Source organism: Odontomachus brunneus, unplaced genomic scaffold (assembly GCF_010583005.1).
Source record: "Odontomachus brunneus isolate Ranch 3 - 2012 unplaced genomic scaffold, Obru_v1 Obru_scaffold_019, whole genome shotgun sequence".
Classification (NCBI taxonomy): Eukaryota; Metazoa; Arthropoda; class Insecta; order Hymenoptera; family Formicidae; genus Odontomachus; species Odontomachus brunneus.
This window is the reverse complement of record NW_022639469.1, coordinates 2,788,200-2,808,876: the sequence shown is the minus strand read 5'-3', so window position 1 is coordinate 2,808,876 and position 20,677 is coordinate 2,788,200. Positions and strand designations below refer to the sequence as shown.

Genomic DNA, 20,677 nt, shown 5'->3' with positions numbered 1-20,677 from the left:
CCTGCATTCGAATGCTACGATTGCACAAATTTCCCCGGACAGGATGTGTGCACGTGCACATTTGCGCGCGTGTGTGAGCGCGTGTTTGTGTGTGTGTGGCGCATCAAAAAAGCGAACGAGATCGCGCGGTGAACTGCTATAAAACATTTAATTGCCTCGATTTGCCTCAATGTTGATCAATTTTATTTTACTTTATTTCAATTAATCCTGTCAGAATTGGATGTCGCGTGTAAAAACAGAATCTACGATTCACGATTGCAATTAACGCGAATATGCAATTTTCTCTCTCTATATTAATTTTAAAACTCTAAACATTAAACAATTACGTAAATTGCAAAGATGAATAAATTCTACCCAGCGCATTTTCATTTGCTCACTTCTGCAGAAATGACCGAGATTCAAACTATCTTTTTTTACCAGTGTAAGAAACGTCGAGGAATATGAATCAATTGATATTTTTGCATATCAATGAAATTGAAAAAGGTTATAATGAAAAAAACAAAACATTCATGCTTTTAATAACGGTTAGGTTTAAAAAGTTGGCCTGGGTAAGTTTGACTTATATTTAGGGTCTCAGAGTTAATCCTCGATTCTCGTAGTTTAATTTGAATATCGCATCTACATACAGAGAAAATATATGTAGGAAATAAAAAACATTTATTCGGTAAGTACTGATAATATATTTACTTATACTAATATGAAAAATATTTTTCCAAATAAGAAAATATAAATTTTCTTAAAATCTTAGTTTTCCATGAAAGCAATTCCATTTATAAATAAAAGAATTTAAATTTAAGTAAATATATTATTAGTACCTCTTCCCCCTAAATAAGTATCTGTTATTTCTCAGATACTTTTTTCTCTCAGTACAGTAGCAAAGTTTATTGCAGTAAAAATTAAAGGAAGATCGTAATATGAATATATAAGCATTTTCTTATTATATTAATATCTAGATGAATTTTTATTAATTGCGATTTTATTTCTCATTTCGATTGAAATGAAGAAAAAAAAGATTTCCTTCAACGAGATAAATTGTTTCATCCACTCAACACACGCGCGCGCGCACACATACACACACATGCGTACATACAATCCCTCGATTACATTTTATGTTGAGCAGACACCGCAGACGCAATCCGCTTGTGTGAATATACGTCGAGAGAGAAGATGTTTTGTATGGAACACGATTCCTCTCTAGATACATATCTCGGAGTGTACGGGCTTTGTGTCACCTGTGTAAATGAGAACACGTACTCGCTCTATACGACATACAAATTTCTACGCTACGTCCCAATCGCCATCAATTATCCGCGTGATCTACAACGCTAATGAATTCTCACGCTAAATTTTAATTAATTTATTATAGGCCTTTAAGTGCAGGAAAAAAGAATTGCCTATTTATATTTTCCAATCGTACATTAACAAGATCAATGGATACTCCTCTTTGGATTAACGTTAGTTTAATCCATCCAGTGTGTGAGTGTGTGATCCTGAAACAACGTATATATGCTCAGTTATATTTACAGAAAATTGATAATAAGTAATTTCATAAATTTTCAACTCTGAAGCAGTCATGCATCATGGCATATATCAACCAGCCGTTTTTTCTGCAGTTTGCAATCTTCAATGAAGTAACGTCATGCTCGACGAAGTAATGTCATGCTCGACGAACGACATAATGAAATAGATCACGTGAAGAATCCATTTAAAAACATTCATAGGCATTGTTTTGCACTCATAGGCAAAAATACAATGGCGCACGTAACGCGCCAACACGTCCGCTTGTACTTCTTGAGACGCGATTGTTCGATATTTATTAATATGCTGCTGATGGATTGCTCCATATTTATTAATATATTTTTGTATACTTATTCGGTGAAAATAATGCTTAATACTAAGCAGCGTGCATTTATTACATTTCTATTCTATTTCTGTCTCGCCGCGGTAAAACTTATTTTGCTGTTTGGTGTGCGCTCGTAAAGAGATGCAGATACATTCTCGCTCATCCTTGCGCTGCATCACGCTGCATCGCGCAGTTTCGTGCACTAGGATATGTGCGAAAGTCCAAGTTGTTCATGCATAATTCACGGGGCGTGTGTTTGATCCATGTGCCCAGGATATTAAAAGTTATCGTCACCGTAGAATGAATCACAGATATTTACGAATACGTAAAATTTGAAATATATTCCGCTGCAATGCAACGCGAGTGCATAAGTTTCCTCTTTTCGGCTGAACTTTCTGCACTTACATACTTACAAGAAATGTATAAAATTTAATAGGCTGTAACTTCCGCAGAAGCTGTAGTAATGCAACGATTTAAGAAACATTTTGCAGTTTGAAATCTATGTTGTATTTAGATATATCGAAAGATACACGAAACATCACATATAAATAACATTTATACATTATGAAAACGCAAACCTTTACCTTTGATTTGCATACGAATGCATTGTTATGCGATTCATTTTCAACAAGTTATTTAACATTAAAATAAAAACCATCACTAAATTTTAATTGCTTATAGAGAGTCAAGGAATTCATGCATGATATTCATTAGAAAGTGAATAGAGAGCTTAAAATTTCTTCTTTAAAATACATTTGTTTATTGATAAATGAATAAATTTATATAATACATATATATATACATATAATAAATAAAAAATAAATTTTTGAAGACTAAATGGTTGTTACTTTTTGTTTAACTCGATCTTTTATTTAACATATTTTCGCAAAAAACAATGACGGAATAATGATATTAATGTGATTAAAAACTAGAAACTTTAAGTCGTAAAATGCTCCTTAAACTATCTAAATAGTGTCATTTTTGTCAAAGTTATAACTCGTTAAATATTGCCTGTTATATAACAGACAGCCAAGTTAAACTTAACAATAAAGGTCTGTCTATGATATCTCAATTCTGTCACTATTTCAGTACCATCACTACTCAATTCTATCACTACCTCGGTTTAGTTTAGGAAGGTAGCGGCTCGTAACGGCGACTTCGGAACTAAAAAAACGGGTCTAATAGCCGTAACAGGTCTAAGATACTGCGAAAGAACTTTAGCCGAAACTCGAACCTTTCTTTAGTCAGGACTCAAATTTTTTTTTAGTCAGGATTCAAACCTTTTTAGCAAGACAAGCTTTTATTCGGCATCGGTAGATGACGCCAGAGTTTCCATAAAAAAAATAGCGGTTTTAAAATTCCTTAGCTCTATAACATAAGACAATGCTAAACTCGTTAAAATCATGGGACTAAAAAATATTACAAAAGTTATAATATTGAGACTGTCAAGAAACATTTTACAGCTAAAAATTTTTAGTTTTTAATCATATTAATATCATTATTTCGCTATCGTTTTTTGCCAAAATATGTCGAGTTAAACAAAAAGTAACAATTACTTGATTTTCTCATCTTTAAGTTAAATTCTACTGAAAATATACTTTTTCCTTCTATAAGCGATTAAAATCGAAAGAATACGTTTTATTTTAATGTTAAATAACGTGCTGAAAAAAATTATATCGCAATGTGCCAACAATATGTCGCAATATTAGACCTGTTATTTTTCTTATAGCGTTTTTCATTGGCAGAATTGGTGCGCACTGAGTGCGCACTAAGGCTTGTTTACAATACATTTTCATATTTAAGATCGTGTCTTAATACATATTTAAAAATATTTTAGGTTATAAAATGATTCATACGGATGTTATACATATTATATTACTGGTTAAAAATATTTGAGAATTTATTTAAGACAATCTTTCAATATAATAACATACTGTGAACAAGTCTGCACCAATTCTGCCAATGAAAAATGCTATTAGTTCCGAAGTCGCCGCTACAAGCTGCCACTTTCCTTAACGCAGAATCGAAGTAGTGATAAAGGGTCGGATAGGCTCAGTACCTAGACCCATACACTTTTTCGTATATCCTTTATTTCTAATAAAAAAAAAATTATTTCTAATAAAAAAACAAAGTAGTGATAGAGTCGAGTAGTGATAGAATCGAAAAAAGCAAATTAAAAAAAAACTGCGCTTTGAATAAACGTTATTTATGTGATGTTTCGGATAGTATAACTTGGACAACTTTATAAAAAACTCTTTTATTAAACGGATTTTAATTTATATTTATATAGTACTGTAAAAAATAAAAAGTTATATTTATAAATATATCTAAAAATTGTGTATATATATATATATATATATATATATATATATATATATATATATATAGAGAGAGAGAGAGAGAGAGAGAGAGAGAGAGAGAGAGAGAGACTTTAAGCTATAAAATGCTTCTTGAATCGTCTCATTATTATTCTGCGAAAATTATTGCCTATTAAATATTATTTCTGTAATAGAGAGAAGTAATCTTTTAATTTTATGCGTAGTGTAAAATTAAAAATATTAAGATTATTTTTTTATTGATGATGTAAAAATAACAATGCTTTCTTAATTATTACACTACTAAGTTTTTTTATTTTCTGTATTCTTATACAAATTTATGTTGTTCTCACGTATTCTTTCACGGTTCAAATGCACTTTTGATACAGTTTAAAAAAAAAGATGGTGCATTATTAAATTTTCCTCGATCAGCTGTTCAGATAAAATGGCCGCGAGGTGGAAGTATCGTCAAAGATGAGTAATATTCATTTTCACAATGGTTAAAATATACGTTCGTAAATTCTTACACACGTGTACTTTAATCATCTGTAGTCTCACAGACTTGGTAATCCGATATATAAAAAGTTATATGAAAATATTAATAAAAGATTTGGATGAGAAACATAGTCCTGTCAAGATTGTACATCGTAGTGAGAACTTTTTGGTAGTCAATAAGCCCTATGATATGTATATAAATAGTGACAATCCTGACAGAAAGGTGAGCTTGTTGTTATGCAAAGTGTAATATCTGTAAGTGTAATATATGAATCAAATATTATTTTCAAATATTATTTCCAGAATACTTTGCAGTTAGAATTAAAAAAGATGCTACCAGACTTGGTTAATCCAAAATTATGCCACGAATTTCACTTTGTGCATCGATTAGATTATCCCACGAGCGGTGTCATTTGCATAGCATTAAATAAGAAAGCTGCTAGAGCAGCATCAGTTGCCTTTGAAAATCATAAAGTGCAAAAATTCTACTTGGCATTGGTGCATGGCCATATACATGAGCCTTATATCATAATCAACAAAGCTATAGGTTAGCAATTGTATATAACAACATTGCAATAAGATTAGGCTAGAATTAATTTAGATATCACTGATTCCAAATTTAGATCTATGTTTCTTTTCTAGGTGATGATATTCGAGAGAAAAATGGTAATCACAAAATGTGTACAAGTGATAGTATTTTTTGTGAAAAGCCACGTAGATCCACTACTGTACTAGTAGTGTTAGAACATGGTTTTTGGAAAAATAAGGCTGCTACTAAAGTACTACTGGCACCTAGCACTGGTAGACGGCATCAACTAAGAGTGCATTGTCACTATATTGGACATACTATTATAGGAGATTATACTTACAGTGAAGGCAAAGACACAGAGCCACACAGAACTTACCTTCATTCTCTCAGGTATAATTTACACAGAGAACCTAAGCTTCCTAATTCATCACACTAAAATACATTGTATATTTTTTAATTATTATAATTTTTTATTTTTAAGGTTGATATTAAACTGTGATATTGAAAGTTTAGATGTAAGAACAGCAGATCCGTTTGATGTCTCTGTATTATCCGATTATAAGGCGACAAATATAACAAAGATTTTGGATGAGAATATATTTCGCGACATATACAAATTAATGGAATAAAATAGAGAGTTTTGTTAAAGCATCATAGAGATTTATTTAATTGCCTTAACTCCAGATCTATTAACTTCAAAATTGAAGGTAATCCTTGGCAAGTGTGAGGCTAGCATTATGCAAGCGTATCGTGTGGAATTTCTTCTATAAAAACGTATAGAAGAGGTAATCATGCTTAACCACGTAAGTCCTAGAGCTGGCTGCTCATCCACATAATCAGAAATAATATTGCTATTTATAATTGCAGAGACCTACAAATATATAAGGATTAATACATGATATATGACAGATGAATGCATATATAACATATTTTTTTTACCTGATTGATGCAGATTACACACAAGTCACCATTTTTACCTAATTCATGCAATTGTCTTCCAACTTTTCTTAAACTTTTGCCCCTTAATGGATCCTCCCAATCCTCCACTCTGTAAGGAGCAGCTATCGAATCAATGATTAGTAATCCTATTTTACGAGCTTTCATCAGTGCTGGAACCTTGTGATACAGGCAATATTCCAATTCATCCTTTAATGTATTTAATACAAAATCAGATAAATATAATCTTTATTATTATTTTTAAATCTTTATTATTATCTTTATTATTAAATTTCATGTAGTTTATAATTTAACAACTGTATTTTTTAATATTGTAAATTTTAATAAATTATAATGTGTTATTATATGACTATAATTACAATGGTAGATATATGGTCCACAAATATTACATCTCCATTCACAGAATAAGTTTTGGCTATTTCAGAATTCTCTATCAACTGCTGCAACCGCCTTGACGGAAAAAGAGCCTCTGTACAAATGTATATGGCACCTGTTGATATCAATAACTCCAGCATTTTTTTCTTATATTTAAAAACATTACATATTCAGATCAAGGATTTCAGAAATATTGTGACGTCGAACAGCTGCAGGAGAAAATCTTTCAGTTGCTGCTGCACAAGATCGCAAAATATTATTCCAAAATAACGCTAATTCTTACCAGCTTCGAGACCGCCCACGGTCACCGGCGATTGGACGGTAAGGCACAACTGCAAGGCCAATTGCGTTTTCCCAGTACCAGCTGCACCGTAAAACTGCGTGATACCACGACAGGGTATGCCGCCCTTTAATATCGCGTCCAAGTTTGAACAACCAGTTGTCACAAATCTCTCTTGTTCTCCAACAGCTTCCGTTACTGACATAATCACGCAGAGAAAAACATGTTACATGCAACTATAGAAATTTTCGTACAATTCAACATTTGGAAATAAAAATTTTTTTTTTTCAAAACAATACCTAACAAATGTTCCATTTCTAATTATATTTTTCGATATATCCGATATATCGCGCGGATATGTACATTATTTAGATAACTGGCTTTTGGTTCAACATATTTCAGTAAATCTTTGATGGATTGAGCATCAGATGATACTCTTTATTCTTATTGCTCTTATGGCGCCATCTTCCGTTCATGAGAGAAAATACATCTTCACATCCTTGAACGAAATATACAGGGTAAAAAAAGGATACTGAAAATTAATGAAAAAAGAGATATATTTTACACACGGTACAACCAAATCTCGCTTGAACATTATTAAATATTCGTGTTATAAAATTCTTTTGTACTTCTTTTAATATTTACAAAAATCTATTTAATTTTTTTTGTTTTACGTTTCTTCACGTGCTTTTTTATTTTGTTCTTTCTTTTCTTTGCTTGTTCTTCTTTGACTGCTTTCTTGCGCGCCTAAAATCGAACATGTATTATTTTAATACATACACATTAATATTCTTTATTGTGTAGGTAAGAAATATAATAGACATCTTACTTTTTTACTTTCTGGACTCTCGTCTTTGCGTCTAACTATATTTATTGATGTGCCCACATTCTTATGTTTATCATCTACTTCATCACTGTCATTTCCATTATCACTCTCACTATCATCGTAGTCTTCTTCTGTGTCATTGTCATCATCCTTACATTGTCTAGCAGCAAGAATCTCTGGTATTTCCGCAGGCTTGGATAAATCCGTTTTTAAACCGATCAATGTCTTGTAAATCAAATTTTCCTTGCCAGACTTCGCGAGATTGATATCGCGTTCAAAATCGATCACCTATGAAAGAATTCAGCTTAGAAGTTTCTACACAACTCCAATAAAAAAACCTCTCTGTTTCTAAGATTGTGCACTTTTATGCATCGCAATGATGAACAATACCTGAACTAATGATTGCGGGATATAAGCTTGTTTAAAGACTTGCTCCTCAAAATCGCTCTCTTGATCCGCTTTCTGCTTCTTCTTTTCGTCCATCACGTCCAGATATTCATCCATATTATTCTCGTTTATGGTTGGATCTGTTATGAAGTCAAATAACTCTTTGACCGTCATAACAGCTACATTATGCTTTTTGAAGAATTCTATTAGAAATAAAAGTAAAATGATTCAGATATATAAATATACAGGCCTATAGTAATATTCATTTTGTTTATAAGTCAAACTGTTTACAGAATGTTTGCCTGTGCCATGGTACCTGTGATATTAGTACAGTCCTTTCTGAGGAACTCTAACGCCATAGGATGATCGTGCTCCACAGACTGTGAGACATCGATGATTACCAGTGAACCATTGTGATATAACATATTGTACTCGCTCAGATCGGCGTGAACGAGCCTACATTTATTATACATCTTCCACATCATCTCTATGCATTCACGATACAGCATAGTCAACTTCGAGGCGGTCAGTACGACGTCCTTCAGTTTCGGTGACGCCCAGCCTTTCGCACCGATAAAATCCATCAGTAATACGTGGCTGCGCAATAAAATCGGCTTGGGTGCGCTTATGCCAGCTTGTTGTAGACGCACCAAATTCCGCATCTCCTTTTCCGCCCAAGTTCGCACCATTTTACGCGGATTGTGCTTAAAGTAAATATTCTATTAATTAAACATTATCCTAATGATTGAGACACTAATATATCTAAAAAAATATATATCTATATATATATATATTTTTTTTTGTCAAAATTTTGTCAAAAAATATTTCTTTTTATTTTTTACTTTATACCAATTGATAATATTCAATGAGCATTTGATCATTGAGTCTGTATTATTTAGTAATTAAGACATGATTCCATTTTTCAACTTAATTATTGGTTAACCAGTGTTATCTATCTCATTGAAATTATAATTGATATTTGGTGATTACTTTATCTTCTGTTATTAGCATTGAGACATCTATCTTGTCAGTTGCTTTATTTTCTACTACATCTTCTATCAACAAACCAAAGTTGACAAACCAAAGTTTTATATAGACATTGGTTTTGTTAGCAATTCCACTAATTATCTATTAACAAAAATATAAAACTGACCATGCTTTCTTATTGGTTCAGTCATCAGGGCATTTACCTTGGAGTAGCCGTGACGGAAACGGAATTCACCGTTCACATACTTGTCGCGATCTCGAAATTGTAAAATGGACGTCTTGTATATTTTGATGGCAACCTCCGTCCCCGTTGCTGAGAGCGCGTAATACACATTGGCCTCTTTCCCAGTCGAAATGCAACCGTCTATCCTCGCTATCAGTCCCTTGTTCAACAGCTTGAACAGAATCATTTTTGTGCGAGTGTCCAACACTTGCTCGACCGTCGCGCGATCCTGCTTGTCCTTCGTTCTTATGCGACCCTTCTCGGTACGTTTATTGTTCTCTATCAATACGTTTACTACATAATTAGACAATGAAGGACCCTCGTATTTCTCCATATTGATCTTATCTGCGTAACGGCGCAGCAACTTATTCATAGGCTGGTAATTCGCGACTTTGCTGGACACGTGTCGATTATTGGCAGTTTGTGCATTTGTCTTCACGACAGTATTCCCACGCATATTGTCCTCGTCCCAATCGCAGTGAGTGTCACTCTCAATGTCACTTTCACAGAGATCATCTTCACTGTTCACAATTTTCAATTTAGTTGCCACCTCCACGAGACTCGTCATGGGACTTGAGAAAGAGGCAGATTTTCCTTCATTCGTGGCTGTTTTGTAAACTTGGGTCTTCCTGAAAAAAGGGTCACTATAATATATAGTAAACAAATGATAGATAAATGTTTACATGTGAAGTGAATACAAGTGAAACGATTTTATAACAAAACTTACTCGCAAGTTACTTCTTCCTCTTCAGCGTCGCTAAATTGACCTTCTTCGAATATTTCTGCCATGATCGTGATTTCTACGAAGAACTCGTTAGGTAATGTTCACAGTATTGTCCTTTAAGTTGGCGATCTACAATAGGGGTAATAATTTTTAATAAATTGATCAATCATAGTCGAATTATAGAAGAATAATTAATCGTGATTAATTTCTTACGGCTTAAAGCTTATTACATCTATTATAGATCGGAACTAATAGCATCTGTTAAAATCACGTATAATCTCGCAATATAATGAAAACCTCAGGACCATACGGTGTGGTGCACACTGTTATATTCTAGTCAGTGCCACCTACATTTTTAAGGTTCTGCTATCTCTAGGGCGGCCATCTTGGTTTGATGACGTCAGAAGCGAGAAATGACATACTGAAAAATAGTTGCGTTTTATTGCTTTATTTTATTTTTCCTTGAAGAACCAAATATTTTCCTAATCCTGAAACCTGTAAAAAAAACAGCAAACTCAAATATCTGGCTGATATATCACGTAGCATCGTAAAATAATTCCTGAAATAGTGTTACATTTTTCGGCCGTCACGGTGGTTTGACAGCTGAGATACCACCCTGTATGAACACATTTAATTTCTCGATTTTCACAATGTATCACCAGTATCACTGAGTTTGCTGTACATTTTACGGCTGTGAGGATCACGATAATATACACACTTCACGGAAAAATTGCAAAATAAGGCGATAAAACGCAACTAATTTTCCAAGGTGTCAAACGAGGCCTAGCATGACGCTGACCTAGTGTTAGCCAATCAGCTACGCTGATATGGTTATTTCATGTTCTCGACACTGCTAGGCGCCACCGTCAACTCTGACTTTCTATACGGAGATAGCAGAGCCTAAATTCGATTTATCCGATAACCAACTATCAATGGGCTTTTGTATCAGCGTTTCTCCATCTATACGTTTCATAACTTGTGACTTAACGCTGACCGTTCTTTTGTTTACATCAATATATTTAAACTATGTGATTATGTTGAGATGACAGAGAGTAAGTTTTTTTCTAGAATTTCTATATTAACATTGTTTTCTAACGTATTTATCACGACTTATCTTAACACCATATTAATGTATACGTTGTCTACATGTGGAATTAATTAGTATCGTGTAGTTAATTATACTTTTTAATACTTCAGAAATATAAAGATGATTATGTTCTTGTTTAAACAACTAATTGGGACTAAAAACTTATTCCAAGAGTTTTTTAGTGTATAAGCGGAAAATTAAATGTAACGTTTTCTAAGCACACAAATAATTAACAAATATTTAACATTTTTATAGTATAATTAATATTATTTTACATAATACTGTATATAGATTTTACAAGTAATTAATGTATAAAGAAATATCCAGAAACATGCCACTTTGAAAGAAGTATTCTAATTTTATTATTTTAATTGTACAACTAAAAAGAAATAATGTTTCATATCAATATAATAAAGACTATATAAATCTGTATCTCAACACAAATTAAAATTCTTATATTTAAAAAATAATTTACAGATAAGTATCTAAAAACTCAGATTATCAACATTTAACCATGGAGAATATCATGAGATCTATGCAAGAATGTAATGCTATTCGTTATACATCTTATAGGACTGCCGCTAAGATGCAAATATTACACAGAGAACTAAATAGTAAGATTTTTCTTATCCAATTAACTACCCAGTGAGTTTGGTGTCTTCAACTGTTTTATTTTATTTAGTGCAACATGTACAGCTGGGATTAATAGCAGGAGTCTTTGAACGTCATAGACTATCTATCACAGAAAACTGTGTTAATCTAGATCCAAGTGAAATCGAGGATGTTCTGTCTGATATCTATTTTGCAGCACAAAAAGAAAGTAATTTCAATTTTGATGTTGATCTTGCATCAAAGCTTGCCACAAATTGTATCTTGCATACTTTTGACAAGTAAGTTTTTATATCCCTTTTTCATTACATTAATATTTTCAATCTTGCTGTATTCTCTTCAAATATCTTTATAATTTTTGATTACTTTAAATAAGCGATATGTGTATTATTGTAAAGAGTACCTTGTAATAACTACAGTGCTAATAACAAAAAATATTTTTGACATTGCAGACAAAATACTAGAAATATTTTAGTGTTCTCAGTAAAAGTTGTATTAATATTGCTGAGCAATGGCAGGTTGCAAGAAAAATATGGGTATCTGTACCAGCAATTAGCTGATCATAATGCATGTTTGTCTCGAGCTGGTTTGCATACATTATTAACAAATATCTGCAAAATAACAGAAATGCTTGGAGAAAATGTAGCATATGGATATGAACAGATTCAGCTGCACATAGATGCCTGTTTCGTGAAGGTATAACAAAATTACTGCTGTTATCATATATAAAAGTAGCCTATGTTAAACTACCTTGTTAATATTCTAAATTTTAGTCTCAAGGTTGTCTCGGAGTCACTGAAGCGGAGTTTGCCGCGTGGATCATGCAGGAACCTCCTCTACTGATCTGGATAACAACATTCAATCGAATAAAATCTGCAGAACATAGTAAGTCGCAACATTAAATGATCATGCACTTAAGTATGATTATAATATAAACCAGAGCTCGGAATAGTTTACCAATTTCGGCCGATTCTCGGGAGCTACGCCTTCTATCTCCTCTTTGTCGGGCCAATAAAGTGACAGTCGCGACCAGTCGCGGCTCCAAGCTTAGAGGCACGACCGTCACTTTCTTGGCCCGCCACGTGACCAGGGAGAGATAGAAGGCGTAGCTCCCAAGAATCGGCCGAAATTGGCAAACTGTTCCGAGCTCTGATATAAACAATTCTTCCAGTTGTGCACAACATCAGATGTTCCTCGTGTAAAGTAACACCCGTACAGGGACCAAAATACACATGCTTGAAATGCACAGGGTACCATCAATGCCAGAATTGCTTTCTCTTGGGCAAAACGTCAAACAAGCACAAGCTAAAACATCCAATTCGCGAATATTGCGTGAAGGTATGATATTTTGATTTTTGTGTTTTCATATATAAGTTATGCTCACGTCGCACATTCCTTTTCCAGACTTCACATCGCGAAGTTACAAAACTGATCATTGAGTTAATCAGGAATAAGCTGAGACTGTGTCCTACTAGAGCAGTTACGATAAACGCAGATGATTTAGTTGCGGATGCCGTTAGGTTGCTAATTACACTTCACTAATGCTAATTATATTTTTATACATATTTTCATAATATATGGTATAACTGTGATGCTTTTTCATACAGTAACGAGACAAGGCGTGCAGATTGTGGTTCATTAAGGAGTACGATTAGGCGAAAAATTCTCAGTGATCCACAGAAAGAATTACAAAGTATTATAACGCACTTGGAGGAGGAAAATCGGCAATTGCAGATCGAACTGTTGGACATACGAGGTACCAAAGCGGAGAGGCTGCAGCGTCATAGAACGACCATCGAATCTCAGTTGCAACGATTGAAAACACTTAAGGTACGGTAATCATCGAAAACTGTTTAAAGACGCATTTATTAATCCATTTAATTTTCTTGCAGAAATATTTATTTACCGACGCGGCTCAAGCACCGCATATTATCACTCGTATGCAAAGCACTCCGATGTTGCAGCCTTTATCGTCCAGGCTTACAGCCTTGCCGTTGGAATTTGAATTGAGTCCAATTATCAGACAAAATAATATTCAACAAGGGATTAAGCTGCACCATAGAAAAGACAAAATAACACCTGGTAGCTTCGATACATCGTTACCTATAGAACATACAATAAAAGAGCATAACGCTAACGGTCTTCCCTGTGTCGAGGAAGCCTCCACGAGTTCTGGATTTAATATACCAGAAAACAGTTGTATAGAATTAAGCACGTGGATCGGAGGCAAGTATAGAATGTGTCAATAGTGATTATTAACCAAAAATAATTATTAAGAGAAGTGTTTGTGAACGTATGTATTTAATTACCAGGAACAAGAAGGGGAGAATTGAATCCAACTGACAGTGGTTTCTCTCAGTGGTTGGCCGCCGGCAATCCGAATTGCAAAGAGGATAACTACACGGCTAATGCGGTTAGCAGTACAGATAACGACTTGTCACTGGCAGCTTCACAATCTCCCACCGGCATCCACAGGGACAATACTCCGTCTTCCTTACAACGTCCTGATAAACACTCGCAGCACAGTAGCTTGCAAAATATTCAAGGAGACCTCAATGATATATTGGAGAGACTGCAAAATATGGTTGCCAATGATTGCTTACTCGATGGTAAAGTATCACTTATTGTCGAAAGAAGATGCATGTATAAAAGAATATTATATTTACAAACAACCGTTTCGCGGTGAAATTATCTTGCTATATAAATACATCATGAATTGCAGAGTCGTACGATGGCAACGACAATTGTAAATTGAAACGTGCTACTACAGAGATGGAAGATTTATTAACTGGCCTTATCGAAGGTATGGAGTCTCGTAAAAGTAAACTTACTACAATTGTTTGAAGACTGCCTTAACTGTAAATCTAGATATTGCAACATTTAGAAATTTTTAGATCACATTCGATCTTTTCTCTTTCACTGCAATCGTAGGCACCTATTTTTTAATCCTTTTAATTCTGCTAAAAGTGATCTGTAAATATGCTATTTTTTTTACATCATTACATATATCTAAAAGGAAGAGATGAATGTGATCTAATTATTGTAAACGATAATAATTGATATGAAAATCGATATTATAAACCGTTAAATCAAATAGCCATACTTAGCACTAATTATAAAATGGCCATTTGAAATATTAAGTATTTTTTATATGTGTTGTATGTATATTTATATAATATCTGTGCAATCATGGAAAAGAAATAATCTATTTCGAAGATTTCTATCAATAACGAGGAACTATATTGCATAGTTTTTAAGACAATGTTCTTAAAATAGAACAGAAATTGGTAAATTTTATATACGTAAGTAATTTTAAAAGTAATTTTAATAATTAATAATTAATTTACTTACGATAATTATAGATTATAATATTTAGTTAAATTACACTACAACACGAAAAGTCATTTATAACTCCGTCCATACTTAAGTCTTTTATACATTGTCTCATTGTGTCGTAGCTATTTGCACATACATTCACTTTTACAAAATATGTTCTTACATCAAAGTACAATATAATTTATTTCTAGCAACATAAAAGTTTTATGTACGCGTTCTCGATCTTCCTGTCGCACGTTTTTTCAATATATATATATATATATATATATATATATATATATATATATATATATATATATATATATAATATAATATATAAAAAGTGATAGATATTCTCTCATCTCTGATTACATATAAAAACGAATACTTTACATTCTATGTTAAAAAATAACATGCGTTGTTGATCGAATTTAATGGGACCGACTAGATGATTGATTGTGACGTAATCTACATACAAGAGAGTAGAACAATTTGTACGTGTCTAATGTCAAGCATACAATACGAAAGTCTTTGTGTTTAATACTGAACGAATAACTTCGGATGTGTCACTACATATCCTTCTCTAGATGTAACGTATCAGTTAAATAAGTAACTTTAAGAACCTTCGAGAAATGGATTTTTTCCGACGGCCGATTCACCGTCCATGCCATTACGCGGACGTTGCGTTCGAACCATCGCTCTATCACGCGTCTAAAACGAGATTTATATCATAATTTTGTATTCTTCACTAAAGTACATATATATATTTGTCATAAATATAGAGAAAATTATATATATAAAATTACGAGAAATTTAATGTGTGACCGACTTACGGATTTACTATATCCTTGTGTAACAACATGACAGAGACACCTACGACGTAATAAACGAAGCGCGGTAACAGCCATTCGTATAAAGTCTCCAAAATGCAAACTGCCAAATGTTTAAACGGATTATGAAATCGTACAGAGCCGAGGCTTTCCAGGCCGGCGTACGACGTTCTCGTGAAATAATATGGTCTCCAACCGAGACTCGCCATGATGCGTGGCTCTTTTTTCCTTATCTACACGCGTTCGTATAAGAGCAAATTTTCACGTTAACTTAAGAAATATGAATTATTAAGGCTCCTGGCCACTCGCAGCGATCATCTTAATGTTTGATGTCAGAGGCGAGGAAATGCATGTCTAAAATTCCTACAAAGTACGTCAAAATGAAAAGATATATAAAAGATTGAAACTTGCAATTAATTAAGTACACCTCTAAAATACTTCCAAAACTTTCCTTCTACTCTAACAATCAATAACTGTAAAATTAACGTGACAAAATAATGAGGAAATATAAGTTAAAAAGAAAAGTTGCATGTCACGTTAATTTTAGTTATTTATTGATTAATTAGAGCAAAAGAAAAGTGCCTGAAATATTAGAGGTATGCTTAATTTATTCCAAGTATTATTTTTTGGATATACCTTTTTATTTTGACTTTGCTTCATAGAAGTTTTGAGCATGCATTCCCTCGCTTCTGACGTTATCAATCAAGAATTCCACGGAGAGTAGTCAGAAGTCTTAATTGTCGTAAAATACATACCATGTACAGAATGATTGGATTAAAACATGTCACGAATCCTCTCTTAAATAATTTCGGGTATTTCTTATACACATCGAGAACAACTTGCACAACATCTGTTTTAGTTTCCTTTATGTCTATGATTACTCTTAGCTCGTTGTCCAGACATTGTTGCAATGCGTCATGCAACAGCGGAATCTTCTCTCCGTCGGAAAATTTGTTCCTTTGGCAAAACAGTTATTTCTCTTTGCATGAGGCTACTCCAAATGATGTGGTTATAACACTATATATAAGACGCATTTTTCGTAAATTACAAGATTATAAATTGAAATATAACTGTACCTAAGTGGGTGATTATAACTTATATCTAAATTTCGCAGTTCTTCCCATGTCATTTCGCTGATTGTTCCTATTTGGCCTGTGAGTCTCTCAGTCGTTGAATCATGAAATACTATTGGAATGTTATCCTTTGTTAGTCTTACATCGAGTTCTACTGTAGTACAGCCCTTTCCTCTACTCTGCAAGACAGTGAAAATGACATGAGAAATTAGAATAATATATTTCTAAGGCAACATACATAAAATATACATATATATATATATATTATACATATATATATATATATATATATATATATATATATATATATATATATATATATATATATATATTTATGTATATATATATATTTATGTATATAAACAATATATACATAAAAAAAAAAACACAACTAAGAATACAGAAAAAATATTCAAGAATTTAAACATGTAGGACAATGAAGTATTAATATTATTAATAAGTAATATATATTAATTAGCTCACTTTCTGCAATTTACATTATCAAGCAGTAGCAATGTTAAATAAGCCAATCATAAAATTGAGAGACACACAAACATCTTAAGATATTGTAAGTATACTACTTTAAGCAATTTCTATTACAAAAGATCTATCATAGTTTCCATAGCAGAATACAACAATTATCAACATATAACTCAAGAGTCACACTCTTTCAATACATTTTAGGAAAACCAAAGGTCAGAGCTGATACCAATAAAAACATAATTAGGAATGAGAATGACTAGTAAGATTGTGAGACAGCACTGAAATATATAATTTTACATTTTTGAAAGCTGACAAACTGTTTTCAGGATAATCGTATCCTCCACCACGGTGGGCCACCACTCGCATGCAGTATTGCTCTCCGTTACCGTGATTCTCAGGCATGGAGTTATCTTTTTCCAGGTGGAGTGGATTTATACCCAATATTTCCTGCACAGCACTGGCAGCTGGAGGTGATATTCGCATCAGTTTGAGCGCAATTAAGATGATCAACAAACCCCAAACAATCCAAGGAACACTGAACTCGTACAGGACAGTAACCAACACACTCAGCGTCGTTTGCAGGAATATCCATAGCAAAGCGCTGTTTACGATTAACTCGACGATCTCGTGCATTTTGATGTTAATTCTCTATCCCGTCTAATTACGATGGTTACGGGCTTGCAGGATTGCGCTTGATGTTTTATCAGCGTCTCGTCATATAAAAAAAAAGAAGGATTTGTGGGACGAGTTATGGATCACGCGAATTTTAGTCGGATTTTTAGTTTTACTTAGATAAGATTATTACTTCGTAAATCACGATCGCAGCAAATTGTCATGAGATACGCGAAGGCGTGCAAGATTAATTCGTGACGCAAATATTTTGTCAGCCTTTCGCGCGCTGCGCATCATTCTTTTCGCTCGTGTGCCGTATCAATCTGTCACGCGGATATGCATTAATTGATACAGATTTTGGTGCCACTGAACCACCACGGAGTCGTGTGGAATCGTGAGATTTTAGATCAATCAATAGTAATGTGTTGCAAATCCACGTTATCACACACTTGTGATAAGTACATGACATATACACTATCCCGAAGCTCGTTATGCTGTTTCCACCGCCAAAATTGAGGTCGTGGTGCAACTCAATGGTAAGAGAGACGAACGTTAGGCCGGTTCTACATTAGTTGCAAATCGCAAGTTGTAAAAAAATTTACCAATCACAGTCAATTGTTCTTCTTACGACCAAAGAAGAATTGACTGTGATTGGTCAATTTTCTTGCGACCTTGAGCTTGCAATTAATGTAGAACAACTCTTATTTTCAAGTAGTACGACTCAATGGCAGATTGAACAAACATGTAAATATTATGTTTTAGTATCATATTTGTTTCTTTTTATAGCGTTTACTTTGAAAACGGTGTTCCTTGTTAGAAGATTCGTATAATTCGGGACATATATATATACACTTGTCTCACTGAAATTAAATTATTTTATTCTAGCCACACGGCGCAGTAACTTTTCTTATCACTTAGCATCTGTATCTACGTTTACCGACCTAGCATGGCAATTTATAACCTACTTGAGTGTATGTAATTTCATATATAATTGTTTATCGTTTAAACTTTTATTAGACTAAATAATAAACTAAATATATTTAATAGAATTACACCACATTTTTAAAGTTAAATCCAAATAATCGTTCAAATAAACAATAATGTTGAAGACGAGCATTACACACATATATGTAGACTTGTCATGTAAACGTCAAATATGGATTTCACCGATCTAATTCATAGGTTGTAAATTAAAATATGGCTCATAGTAATCAAAGCCAAGGAACAGGAGAACCAATAGATCTTTTAACAAAATACCACAATATTTCGAATAAATTAAAAAAGTAAGAGAATGTCTTTAAATAATCACACATAATTAGAAATCATTATCAACAATAGACTATAAATAACTATTTTATTAATCTTTTAGACGATTTTTGAGGAAACCAAATGTTGCAGAAGCATGCGATCAATTTAGTAAGTATTTAGTTTATAGCAATATGTGTATAATCTCTATAATGGTTAAATTTTTAATTGTATTAAAAGGATCAAACATGTAATAGATATATTTGTTCAAAGGTGCTTTAGCTACTGAATGTGAGCAGAAGGAATTATGGCAATATGCAGGATTATGTTGGCTAGCAGCTGCTAGATGTCAAGGTACATTGGAGAATGTATCTTCTGAAATAAATCTGTTAATAAAAGCAGGAAGACAATTTCTCACAGCTGAAAAGAAAGACAGTGATATAGGATGTCCCTCTATAGGTCAAGAAAATATACAGGTATTTGAATAATGTATTTTTATAGTGAAAATCAAGTGAAAATAAAGATCTGAAGTTACTTGTCATATGTTCTAGGCTGCTGTGAGTTGTTTCAGTCATTCCATGCTAAGATGTACTAACCAACCAGGATTTAATACGATATCTGCTGGTTTATCAGTAGAACTAGCATTAGCATTGGGTCCAAGTCCTGCTGGAATTCAACAGCTACGTAAAGCAATTGATATTTTTCCTACATCCAAAGCTATCAATACTTTGGTATCTTTCTACATAAATCAAGGTTAGCATTTATATAAAGTTCTTATCATGTTTTATGAATTTATACAATCATTTTATATCAACATTTAGCATTCAGTATTGTATATAACAATTTTATCTCCACAGGAGATTATGTAGCGGCACTTCAAATACTCAATGAATTTGTAGAATTTGTAGAAGCTTGTGTTGTGGCTGGTGCCAGGGGAAACTATAATGCTATTTTACATAGGTATTATAATGATTTATATAAAAATGGTAAAAATACATTTGTAATATATAAATAAAAATATATGATAAAATTGTTGGTAAAATATATGGTAAAATTTAGGTGTGAAGTGACGCGAGTATTGCTGCTACTCATTCTTCAGCCATCACCACAGAGACTAACACCCTCCCTCGCTCAAGTTCTCGAAAAATATGCATGGATAGAAGAAAATGTGAACAATGGTACAGTATTATTCTGTCTATTATGGTATTACAGTTAGTTCTATTTAATACAGTATCATTGTCTATTTTCAATTTTATGAGAGATTTACATTGCAGGTCTCAATATGAGCGAAGATGAATTATTATTACTGCAATCGCTCGTATTAGCGTGTCAGTCTCACGATTATCAAGCGGTATTAGAACTGGAGAGCGAATTGTATCCTTACTTGGATACGGAGCAAAAGGAATTGTTACATAAATTGATACAAGTACTATCGACGCAGTAAATATGCAACAAGACAACCTGATGCAACTTGTTTCTCTT

General features: G+C 33.1%; 6 protein-coding genes across 20 annotated transcripts; 3 read left to right on the top strand and 3 right to left on the bottom strand.

Moving 5' to 3' along the window:
- Window positions 1-4,573: 4,573 nt before the first annotated feature.
- On the top strand, window positions 4,574-6,184 carry LOC116841939 (RNA pseudouridylate synthase domain-containing protein 1-like). Of its 2 annotated transcripts, none has more exons than XM_032810471.1 (5): window positions 4,574-4,876; window positions 4,957-5,200; window positions 5,296-5,572; window positions 5,664-5,967; window positions 6,050-6,184. In XM_032810471.1, the coding sequence occupies exons 1-4, from the start codon at window positions 4,655-4,657 to the stop codon at window positions 5,809-5,811; spliced, it is 891 nt and encodes a 296-aa protein (XP_032666362.1). In that variant the 5' UTR covers window positions 4,574-4,654; the 3' UTR covers window positions 5,812-5,967; window positions 6,050-6,184. The 2 variants fall into 2 exon arrangements, with proteins under 2 accessions (XP_032666362.1, XP_032666361.1); XM_032810470.1 differs by having other exon boundaries at window positions 5,664-5,985.
- LOC116841940 (DNA repair protein XRCC3-like) lies at window positions 5,712-7,259 on the bottom strand. Of its 2 annotated transcripts, none has more exons than XM_032810472.1 (5): window positions 7,094-7,259; window positions 6,798-6,992; window positions 6,499-6,629; window positions 6,122-6,328; window positions 5,712-6,053 (listed from the first exon to the last, which is right to left on the bottom strand). In XM_032810472.1, exons 1-5 carry the CDS (start codon window positions 7,107-7,109, stop codon window positions 5,844-5,846), a joined length of 759 nt encoding a protein of 252 aa, XP_032666363.1. In that variant the 5' UTR covers window positions 7,110-7,259; the 3' UTR covers window positions 5,712-5,843. The 2 variants fall into 2 exon arrangements, with proteins under 2 accessions (XP_032666363.1, XP_032666364.1); XM_032810473.1 differs by having other exon boundaries at window positions 6,499-6,608.
- Window positions 7,260-7,333: 74 nt separating this feature from the next.
- On the bottom strand, window positions 7,334-10,752 carry LOC116841934 (serine/threonine-protein kinase RIO1). 8 transcript variants are annotated; one of them, XM_032810454.1, is made up of 8 exons: window positions 10,660-10,752; window positions 10,293-10,362; window positions 9,945-10,070; window positions 9,198-9,861; window positions 8,324-8,711; window positions 8,011-8,210; window positions 7,624-7,908; window positions 7,334-7,541 (listed from the first exon to the last, which is right to left on the bottom strand). In XM_032810454.1, exons 3-8 carry the CDS (start codon window positions 10,004-10,006, stop codon window positions 7,446-7,448), a joined length of 1,695 nt encoding a protein of 564 aa, XP_032666345.1. In that variant the 5' UTR covers window positions 10,007-10,070; window positions 10,293-10,362; window positions 10,660-10,752; the 3' UTR covers window positions 7,334-7,445. The 8 variants fall into 8 exon arrangements, with proteins under 8 accessions (XP_032666345.1, XP_032666342.1, XP_032666343.1 ...); XM_032810451.1 differs by having other exon boundaries at window positions 10,172-10,436; window positions 10,516-10,746; XM_032810452.1 differs by having other exon boundaries at window positions 10,293-10,436; window positions 10,516-10,746.
- A 104-nt stretch (window positions 10,753-10,856) lies between these two features.
- LOC116841933 (dystrotelin-like) lies at window positions 10,857-15,769 on the top strand. Of its 2 annotated transcripts, none has more exons than XM_032810447.1 (11): window positions 10,857-10,993; window positions 11,506-11,642; window positions 11,711-11,918; window positions 12,090-12,333; window positions 12,411-12,522; window positions 12,809-12,975; window positions 13,042-13,157; window positions 13,245-13,467; window positions 13,530-13,863; window positions 13,950-14,246; window positions 14,360-15,769. In XM_032810447.1, exons 2-11 carry the CDS (start codon window positions 11,543-11,545, stop codon window positions 14,479-14,481), a joined length of 1,923 nt encoding a protein of 640 aa, XP_032666338.1. In that variant the 5' UTR covers window positions 10,857-10,993; window positions 11,506-11,542; the 3' UTR covers window positions 14,482-15,769. The 2 variants fall into 2 exon arrangements, with proteins under 2 accessions (XP_032666338.1, XP_032666340.1); XM_032810449.1 differs by lacking the exon at window positions 10,857-10,993 and adding an exon at window positions 11,015-11,231.
- On the bottom strand, window positions 14,282-18,480 carry LOC116841937 (glycerophosphodiester phosphodiesterase 1). 3 transcript variants are annotated; one of them, XM_032810464.1, is made up of 6 exons: window positions 18,144-18,480; window positions 17,636-18,054; window positions 16,859-17,034; window positions 16,538-16,739; window positions 15,786-16,015; window positions 14,282-15,663 (listed from the first exon to the last, which is right to left on the bottom strand). In XM_032810464.1, exons 2-6 carry the CDS (start codon window positions 17,969-17,971, stop codon window positions 15,522-15,524), a joined length of 1,086 nt encoding a protein of 361 aa, XP_032666355.1. In that variant the 5' UTR covers window positions 17,972-18,054; window positions 18,144-18,480; the 3' UTR covers window positions 14,282-15,521. The 3 variants fall into 3 exon arrangements, with proteins under 3 accessions (XP_032666355.1, XP_032666356.1, XP_032666354.1); XM_032810465.1 differs by having other exon boundaries at window positions 17,636-18,048; XM_032810463.1 differs by having other exon boundaries at window positions 17,636-18,480.
- Window positions 18,481-18,725: 245 nt separating this feature from the next.
- On the top strand, window positions 18,726-20,660 carry LOC116841938 (40-kDa huntingtin-associated protein-like). 3 transcript variants are annotated; one of them, XM_032810469.1, is made up of 8 exons: window positions 18,726-18,921; window positions 19,133-19,233; window positions 19,320-19,366; window positions 19,469-19,671; window positions 19,747-19,948; window positions 20,053-20,155; window positions 20,255-20,373; window positions 20,470-20,660. In XM_032810469.1, exons 2-8 carry the CDS (start codon window positions 19,148-19,150, stop codon window positions 20,637-20,639), a joined length of 930 nt encoding a protein of 309 aa, XP_032666360.1. In that variant the 5' UTR covers window positions 18,726-18,921; window positions 19,133-19,147; the 3' UTR covers window positions 20,640-20,660. The 3 variants fall into 3 exon arrangements, with proteins under 3 accessions (XP_032666360.1, XP_032666358.1, XP_032666357.1); XM_032810467.1 differs by having other exon boundaries at window positions 18,998-19,233; XM_032810466.1 differs by having other exon boundaries at window positions 18,726-19,233.
- The last annotated feature ends 17 nt before the right edge of the window (window positions 20,661-20,677 follow it).

Excerpts from the sequence above, each read along its gene's own strand:
- LOC116841939 (XM_032810471.1), top strand. The coding sequence starts at position 4,655 with ATGGTTAAAATATACGTTCGTAAATTCTTACACACGTGTACTTTAATC. Across the intron at positions 5,201-5,295 it reads CATAATCAACAAAGCTATAG|GTGATGATATTCGAGAGAAA; the intron begins GTTAGCAATTGT and ends TTTCTTTTCTAG. Across the intron at positions 5,573-5,663 it reads ACTTACCTTCATTCTCTCAG|GTTGATATTAAACTGTGATA; the intron begins GTATAATTTACA and ends TTTATTTTTAAG.
- LOC116841940 (XM_032810472.1), bottom strand. Across the intron at positions 6,329-6,498 it reads TGGACCATATATCTACCATT|GATGAATTGGAATATTGCCT; the intron begins GTAATTATAGTC and ends AATACATTAAAG. Across the intron at positions 6,054-6,121 it reads GTGTAATCTGCATCAATCAG|GTCTCTGCAATTATAAATAG; the intron begins GTAAAAAAAATA and ends ATATATTTGTAG.
- LOC116841934 (XM_032810454.1), bottom strand. The coding sequence starts at position 10,006 with ATGGCAGAAATATTCGAAGAAGGTCAATTTAGCGACGCTGAAGAGGAA. Across the intron at positions 8,712-9,197 it reads TCCGTCACGGCTACTCCAAG|CACAATCCGCGTAAAATGGT; the intron begins GTAAATGCCCTG and ends ATTTACTTTAAG. Across the intron at positions 8,211-8,323 it reads GGACTGTACTAATATCACAG|AATTCTTCAAAAAGCATAAT; the intron begins GTACCATGGCAC and ends TATTTCTAATAG.
- LOC116841933 (XM_032810447.1), top strand. The coding sequence starts at position 11,543 with ATGGAGAATATCATGAGATCTATGCAAGAATGTAATGCTATTCGTTAT. Across the intron at positions 11,643-11,710 it reads ATTACACAGAGAACTAAATA|TGCAACATGTACAGCTGGGA; the intron begins GTAAGATTTTTC and ends TATTTTATTTAG. Across the intron at positions 13,158-13,244 it reads TTAGTTGCGGATGCCGTTAG|TAACGAGACAAGGCGTGCAG; the intron begins GTTGCTAATTAC and ends TTTTTCATACAG.
- LOC116841937 (XM_032810463.1), bottom strand. The coding sequence starts at position 17,971 with ATGCACGAGATCGTCGAGTTAATCGTAAACAGCGCTTTGCTATGGATA. Across the intron at positions 16,740-16,858 it reads AGTTATAATCACCCACTTAG|GAACAAATTTTCCGACGGAG; the intron begins GTACAGTTATAT and ends GTTTTGCCAAAG. Across the intron at positions 15,664-15,785 it reads CACAAGGATATAGTAAATCC|ACGCGTGATAGAGCGATGGT; the intron begins GTAAGTCGGTCA and ends ATCTCGTTTTAG.
- LOC116841938 (XM_032810469.1), top strand. The coding sequence starts at position 19,148 with ATGGCTCATAGTAATCAAAGCCAAGGAACAGGAGAACCAATAGATCTT. Across the intron at positions 19,949-20,052 it reads ATCTTTCTACATAAATCAAG|GAGATTATGTAGCGGCACTT; the intron begins GTTAGCATTTAT and ends TTATCTCCACAG. Across the intron at positions 20,156-20,254 it reads TATAATGCTATTTTACATAG|GTGTGAAGTGACGCGAGTAT; the intron begins GTATTATAATGA and ends GGTAAAATTTAG.